This window comes from Sminthopsis crassicaudata, chromosome 2 (assembly GCF_048593235.1).
Source record: "Sminthopsis crassicaudata isolate SCR6 chromosome 2, ASM4859323v1, whole genome shotgun sequence".
In the NCBI taxonomy this organism is placed as follows: Eukaryota; Metazoa; Chordata; class Mammalia; order Dasyuromorphia; family Dasyuridae; genus Sminthopsis; species Sminthopsis crassicaudata.
Window position 1 is genome coordinate 71,655,134 of NC_133618.1, and position 8,515 is coordinate 71,663,648.

General features: G+C 32.9%; 1 protein-coding gene across 1 annotated transcript; it reads left to right on the forward strand.

The window, feature by feature from the left end:
- Positions 1-1,097: 1,097 nt before the first annotated feature.
- LOC141553220 (biogenesis of lysosome-related organelles complex 1 subunit 2-like) lies at positions 1,098-1,367 on the forward strand. The gene has a single exon (XM_074285019.1). It carries the CDS (start codon positions 1,098-1,100, stop codon positions 1,365-1,367), a length of 270 nt encoding a protein of 89 aa, XP_074141120.1.
- Positions 1,368-8,515: the final 7,148 nt, after the last annotated feature.

Sequence of the window (8,515 nt, forward strand, 5' to 3'; positions counted from 1 at the left end):
CATCATCCTTATTCCTCTTGTATGTATATAGTAACGTACTCAGTTATTGACTCATGACATGATTTTGGCACCTCTAATCCTGGTTTCCCACTTAAGAATATTTTCTAGCTTTTTAGATCCCTTCCTGAACTCAGCATCCAGAATTGAAAACTTTATATGTCTTCTCATCAGAGCAAAATTGTATATAAATATTATATCTATAATCCCAAACACCATGCCTCTGTTAATGTAATCTTAGATAACAATAGTTTTTTGTTTTTTTTGTTTTTGTTTTGACTGTGGTGAGATACAATTAAAAGTTTTGAAGCTTTTTAAAACATTAAATCTTTTTTTTTTTTTTTTCTGAATTCTATCATACAACATGTTGATTCTCTGTCCTAACTTCATGTCATAAACAACAACTAAGTCTATTCATCACTTCCTGATAAAGAGAGCCAAGGGTTGAGCCCTAACACTGAAGACCTACTTCAAAGCTGATATTTCCTGAATTAATCTGTCTTTGTGTGAGCAAATCTGCCCAAAGCAATCTTTGAATGAGAATTTATTCACTTATCTTAAGCTTTAAGTAAAGTTTGTTGTTTTTATTCCCTTTTAGGATAGTATGTCTATCACTGTTGCTCTGAGCAAGAATGTGTAGGCAAAAAACAAGATTCTTTCATGTGACTGGGTCTTTCAGATATATGACCTAATGTGGTAGGTAAAAGAAATGACTGAGGAAATAAAGTCACAACTATATAAGCATATCAGTTTTGAAGCTATGCATGACAACTGCCCAAAAAAAAACCAAGATGACACCTCCCCATCTTAGGCTTACACCCCAAATACAGTAGGAGACAGACCTATATATTTGAAGCAATAAAATAATCCTAATTAATTAAAAGAAAACAATCAGCCAAAATAAAGATATAAGCTTCCCTCTCTTCCCTTCTCCTCTCCCCTCTCCTTCACTTACTTTCCCCCCTTTTGTTTCTCCTCTTCCATCCTCATCCTCTCTCCTTTCTTTCTTCCCCAGTCTAGATGATGCATTAGTAGAGAGAGTCAAGGAGGCTGCAGAGCCCTCAAAGCAGACATCAGACATCATGAGGCTGTGCCAGGATATGTTCTTGAACATGGCCACATACCTGACTGGTGAGCTGAATGCCATCAGACAAGACCATAAGCTTCTGGGAAATATGAACAAACTGACCAGCTTGAAGTATGTAGAAATAAAAGATATTCCAGTAAACATATGTAGAAACCTAAAGCTCCTAAACCAGAAATATGCAGCCCTTCAGCCTTATCTGGATCAGATCACTTTAAATGAGGAACAAGTAGCAGCTATTCAGCAGGCAACTATTGAGTTGGATAAGAAATTAGAAGCCAAGTAAAAGTAGTTAACAGAGGCAATGAGAAGTCTTTAGAACAATAATTTTAAGTCCACATATGGTTTATAAGAATTGAAATGGGAGAGATGTAATTTAGCAAACTTTACTTCAGTTCCATCCAAGGCAATGGTGCTACCAGTGCAAGGAGTGCTGCAGTCCCATCTTTGGTTGGATATGTAGCTTTGACCACCCCTTGTTGTCTTCCTAAAATTGTACCTTGTGGAACTCCAATTTATTGTGTGCCCCAGACCAAGACTTAGAAATTGGGCTCAACCCCTGCCATAGCAGACATAGGTGAGCCACTCTGGTCTCCTTGTCTCTTCCCCCACCCTTCTTGCTTTTACTGTTTGAATGGGCTCCCACTCCCTAAAAACTTGTTCTTGGACTTTAATAATAAATGCTGATTTATAAATAAAAAAAGATAAGCAAATAGCATAAGGTAACTTGATTTCTAATTGGAGGAAAGATTAAAGATTTTCTAAGTTAGGAGGGGGGGGAAACTAATAGATGCAATTCCTTGAAATCAAAAAAAGATGTGCCATTTCTAAAGAAGAATTCACCTTAGTTTTCAAACTTAATGAGTCACATTTCCCATAGGAAAGAGGAAACTAAAGTTTTCAATGTCATATGGGGGAAAAAATATTTTTTTGTACCTAGTATTACCATCAATTCTGAACCCTCTTCTGTAGTTGATGTACTTCAAGGTTCTATACTCGATACTCAATCCTCTCATTGCATACACTCTCTAGATTATTTCATAATTCCAGTGCTTTCAATTATTGTGTAATTTTATATAAATTAAAGATCCACAAAATCAACTCCATTTATTCACCCTTATCACCAACTTCCTGTTAAAAATTTTGAACTAGTAATCTTATAGGGGTCTTGCAAAAAAATGGCCAAAATAAAGCTCATTTTATTTGCTCTCCATTCCATTCCTATTGTGAACTTCCCAGTTTCTGCGAAAGATATCACTTTCCTTCAGTTCCTTCAGGTTATAAACATAAAGATCTTTCTAGACTATGCATTTGTCCTTCTCTAAATATATAATCAATTGCCAAGTCTTTTTGATTCTATCTCCTCAATATCTTATAAACATAAATTTCTCTCCATTTACAAAATCATGTGTACTCTTTAAGCTGGAGGCCTAAATACTCTGTATTTACTGATAGGATAATGTGTCATAGATTATTCATTTTCTGCTGGGGGGAACCAAGAGCAGGTATTATTTCTTTCTTTTCTTTGTATTCCCAAGGTTTAGCTCAGTGTCTGCCACAGAGTAGTAACTTACCAAAGGTTGTTGTCAGAACAGCCTTAGTAAATAATTCTTTTTAAGATTGAATTAAGACTGGATAATTAACTTTAACTGACAGTCATTGAGAGAAACAATGGTGGAGGTTTGTGATGTACATTAAAAGAAAACTTCTTTCAACATTTCAATGCTACCCCTTAAAAACCTGAGGGGAAAAGAAAAACAACCTTCATTCTAGGACCTGATCTGGTATGAATGGACATTGGAGAATAAATCCATAGTCTACTTGTGCTTAAAAATAATATCATGATATAGAAAATATCATTAGTGCATTTATTAGTATGACAAATCTACTTATAAATTGAAAGGATTTTATATGGTTTCAAAAAATCAACTGCCTATGCACAAGATGGGGTGGGGGAGAATATATTCATTTATTTTTTAAAACATCCAGTTTATCTCAACCGCAATATGATTCAATAGTTTTATATGGCAATCAAAATCTGATATGACCTTCTACTTCACTGATAGAAGCATAGTGTTTAAAATGAATGAGAAACAATGGTGATGAGACTATGGAATTTACTATATAGGAATTGTTTGAGAAAGTAGAAATATTGAGTTTGCAGAAAAGAAAACTTAGGGGGAGGAAAGGAAATAAATTTGAAATGTTACTTGTAGTAGAATATTTAGCTCATTCTCTTTGCCCCCAAAGGGAAGAATTAGGAACAATATTAAAAACTGATAGAGAGACAAATTTTAAAACAATTTAAAGAAAAAATATGATGGATTCGACTTGAAATAATCAAGGAGACAACATTTTTTAGGTTCTAAGAATATAAATTTGTTGGCAAAGCAAATAATTGTACAACATTAAGACTAAGACCAATCAGAAAGATTATGAACCCCAAACACAGGGGAAAGATAGTTTTCAAAGGACTAAAGGAAAACAGTTATTAGAATATAAGATTGTTATCTGATTTTTTTTTAATTAAAGAAAAGATTAGGAAGTTCCAGAGTTGGGAGGGAATCAAATGAGTTTTAAGTTAGGAGTGGAGATTCTGCAGGCAGACTTTCCTGGATATGAAAGAGGATTATCGCTCAATTCCTATGATTAGCAGGCTGGTGGAATTTACAGGAAAATGAACCATAAATCTCAAACTGGAATCGATTTTACAAAATAAATTTAGTTTGATTCACACCATTGTCTAAAAACTATATAACGATAAAATATATGCTGAAATGATTGTCTTGAAAAAGCAGTAAATTCCTGCTCTTTGGAAGTTTTCATATAGAAACTAAATTAGCACTTGTGGAGCATGAATGTTGTAAAACATATTCTAATTTAAAGTTTAGATTAAGGATGGATTATATTCCATGTCCCCTTTGGCTTTGATATTGGGATTGGTAGACTATGATGAAGTGTGTGTGTGTGTGTGTGTGTGTGTGTGTGTGTGTGTGTGTGTAAACAGGGCTATTACTGTATAATCATAATTATTAATTTAACTGACAAAATAAATGCTACAACTGACAATTCTCAGAAAATATAAGTGCTCCCTCATAAGCAGTGAATTTGACCATTACAGTCTTAAGCTGTGAATAATCAGCTCACTCATCTAATATAGGTAAAATTATTTTTTATTTGCATCAGCGTCTTTTGTGCAGATCTCACTGTCTTTAGAATTCTGACACATAGCTTTCACCTTTTTTAAAAAATAAGCATGAATTAATATGGCCCAATACTTTCCTTTAACTCCTTAAAATCTGTAAATTTAATTTCATAGATTGAAATATAATTTCCATTTCTTAAAAGGATAGTTTTCTTTGTATCCATGGCAATTTTGCAAGAGTAAAAGTGATAATCCCACTTCTTTCAATCTGTGATCTCAAGAAAGTCACTTCCTCTTTGGAAGTCAATTCCTTTATCAGCAAAATTTAGTCTAGACTAAAGATCACTAAGGTTCCTTTCAGATCTAAATTCAATGATTCATTAGAAGATAATAAATAGTCATTTTGTTAATATAACATGAACTTGATGAGTAAGTGACATTTAGGAAGCAATTAAGATCATTATCACAGCTAATGTATTTCTAAATATCAATAGGATCATGCCTCTTGATTTGCCCTCCTGATGTGTGACATACTTATTTTAAAATTAATGTTCCAATAATGCCTTTAGTTATCTCACTTTTACTGCTTTCAATTATTCCTGTCATCAATGCAGAGCCATGAATAAATCGGGGTTATAAAAGTGCTGATTTATTACTATGCTTATATTGGAAGGTGTGACTAATTTGGCAAGTATTTTTGAAGAAAGAGGAATTTGGGGACTGCTAAAAAGTTGATGCATTATTGGAAAATTATCAAGTTTATTTTGCTTTGACAGATAGATAAACAGATAGATGGATAGTTATGTTTGTATATTTAATGTTTTCATAATTAAAGCAGAAACAATATCTGTGCCTTATTACTTCTTTAGAAATTTTGCATTATACACTATAATGTTCCTTTTAAAAATGATTACCTTCCATGATAGAAGGAACTCTCTTTAAATGGAATTAATCGATAACCAGTATCTTCTTCAATTATTTTTATTTATCTTAAGGATATTTTGTTACATTTTGTGAAGTAATAAAAAATCTACCTTTGCTCTAAATTTACTATTCATTATGCTACAAAAATAAACATTTTATGATGTTTAATTTATATTAGATTGCTTGCTGTCTTAGAAAGAAGAAGAGAGAAAGAGATAGAGAACAATTTGGGAAGTTGTTCCTTTCAAGGTTTTACAAACAAAAAGTATATTGATGTATTTGAAAAAACAATTTTATTGAGAAAAAATTAAGCATTGTAACAGATCAGAAAAAGTGATGTTAAGCTTTTGGATGGGGAAGAAAGTTGTATTGCTATCTTTTATTTGTATAATGTTTTTTACCCTTATGCGTCTTTCCCCATTTAATTATGTGTGTGTGTGTGTGTGTGTATACATTTGTATGTTTATTTATTTAAAAACTGTTTTTAAAATGTTTAAATAAAACCAGGGAATGTGGTGAATGTGTCTGATATTACATACTATCAACTATAGTGTATCTGTATTCCCACACCCTGCTACTTGGAGAAAGGATTATTCCATCATTGTTTCTTTGAGACTGTTTTTTTTTTTTTTTTTTTTTTTTTTTTGGTTGCTGAGGAAAGGAAAGGTTAAGTGATTTGCCCAGAACCACACAGCCAGGAAGTGTTATGTGTCTGAGGTCACATTTGAACTCTGCTCCTCCTGACTTCAGAGCTGATGCTCTATCTACTGCACCATCTGGCTGCCCCAGTTTGCCTGTTTTTTAGTGTTTCTTTTTAAACATTATTGTAGTTATTAAGTATATTATTCTTCCAGTTTTGAACATCTCACACATTCATACAGATCTTCTCTAATTTCACTAAATTTATTATCTACATTGTTTTATAAAATAAAACTACTCATTATATTTAAATCATACAATTTGCTAAAGCAAGTAGTGGGTTATGTCCTTTTTTCCAGAAGAGAACCAAAATGACATCATTATGCTAGAGTAAAATTACAGTGTGTCTGACTGGCTGATCAGAGTAATATAAGCTCAGAAGGCTCTGCTACACAAATAGTCCCTGTCAACATTTGGGGTGGCTTCTCTAACTTTGTGTATCTCATATTTCTTCTGGCTTAATTCAATTTGATTTGTTCAGAGAGAACAGCACCTTCTCTGATAAGGTTATACCATAGCTTCATGCTACCTTCTTAAAGATAGATGAACTATGCTACTGGTATACCCACTGAATTTCTTGTTTTTCATTAGCAGTTTCTGAATTTCCCCATTTTTATCAAACTAGTCTTGATATTTGTGAGTATTCTGATCCAGAAGATCAAACTCTGTTGGGCTGGCCAATAGTTTGAATGCTAAATGTAAACTTGCCAAAAAAGAATATTTTATGAAGAATTCACACAGGACAAGCATTCACAAGGTGGTCAGAAAAAGCAATATTAGGACAAGGTCTCTCTTAAAACTTTAGAATTAATTGTATGACATGGAAAATGCTGGCACAGAACCACCCAGCATAGTATAATAAGTTGAAATCAATCACTTTTCTAGTTGAAGTTCCAGGTGAAGAAGTGATTTGAATACCTGAGATTCACAAGGTGGGGGTCCATTGCTCATACAAAAGCAGACTGAAATTTTCTATGTTTTATGGCAAAAAGTGGTTAAACCCCAGAAGTTCAAAGATGCCTTTGTTGAAGCAGGCCACAACCTAAGGAAAGACACTTTTTTGTCTGTTTTTCCCAAAAAAAGGTTTGTTGTGGGTATACATACATATGAGACTTATATACATATTTGTATTCATGTATATGTACATGGGTGAGTTATGGCAGTATATGACTTTTTCCTTTGATTTGGAAATTCTTGACCATTCTTGAGATCTTTGGATTAAAGGGTAGGAAAAATTTCATGACTTTTCTAATACAAGTTCAAATAGTTTTCCAGACAGCATGCAGTCACAGCTTCATTTGTATCCCTAGTCTGCCGTACTCCCTGCCTCTCTTTCTCTCCTCCTTCTTTCTCTCTTTCTATCTCTCCCTGTCTTTATCTCTCTATCTTTCTCTCCCTTCAGACCTCTATTTCTCTCTGTCTCTGTTTTGCTTTTTCCCTTCTCAATCTCTATCTCTCTAGCTTTTTCTGTTTCTTGCTCTGTATCTCTGTCTGTCTGTGTGTGTGGCTTTGTATCTGTCTCTGTCTCTTTCTCTCTGTGTTTCTGATTCTTTCTTTGTGTCTCTCTCTGTTGCTGTCCCTCTCTGTCTCTCTCTCTCTGTTCTGTGTGTCTCTCTCTCTTTCTCTGACTTTTTGAGGAATATGATCAGTAATATTAATGAAGCAATTTACTATGTTGAAATGAATTTGAAATCTGAAAAGAACATTTTAGTTCATTTCCTACATTTTGTGCCTATATGCTGTGTGACTTTTTTCAAGTCACTATTTTTCTGTTCCTCAGTTTCCATAAGTCTCTAATGAAAGATGACAATAATTGTATTATTTTTCTCTGTGGTGATTATGATGAAAGTGTCTTTAAAACTAAAGTTATATAATTATATGATGATTGTACTACATAATTTTATATAAATGTCCCATTAAATATTATATTATAATATAGTAAAGATTAGTACCACAAAACAAAAGAAAACCAATAAAATTAATAAAATCATCAGAAATTTGCTTTTTATTTATGCAATTAAGATAATATTTTTGTGGCAAAATTTATTTTTGAAGAAAAAAAAATTATTCAAGTCTAAAATCTTTCTTGTTCATAGAAATATTAAGTACAGCAAAGTCTATCTAGTTTTCATCTTACAGAAAATTTGATGTATTACACATAATGCATAATTTTGCTCCTTAATATAAGCCTCCATAAACCTTAAAGGTCAAATTTAAAAGTAGCCCAGGGGATGTTAAAGCATTCATTTTCTATCTCTGCCAGTCTCAATCAGGTTCTGATGCTCAATGCTTAATTTTATTACTCTCAGAGCAGTTTTTGTGGACAGGCTCTTCACCAAAGATAGATCTTTCTTTTCTATTGCTCATGATAATAATGCTTATATTTATTTACAGATAATAGAACACTGATTCTAAACACTGATGTAGGTTGATCATTACTTTTTTACAGAGGAAGAAACTGAGACTTGAAGAGGATGAATGGTTTGGTTAGTGTCACCTAACTGGCAAATAGCAATACACTAGTTTTTGGTGTTTGGAACTAGTTCCCTTTCACTTGCCCTGCACACCACTATATTCTTCTCTTGATGTATTATTCTCCTATTTCACTCACACCAATTAAATTTTTTGGCTTTTTTCAAATCTCACTTAAAAAATTCACCTTATGC

Excerpts from the sequence above, each read along its gene's own strand:
- LOC141553220 (XM_074285019.1), top strand. The coding sequence starts at position 1,098 with ATGTTCTTGAACATGGCCACATACCTGACTGGTGAGCTGAATGCCATC.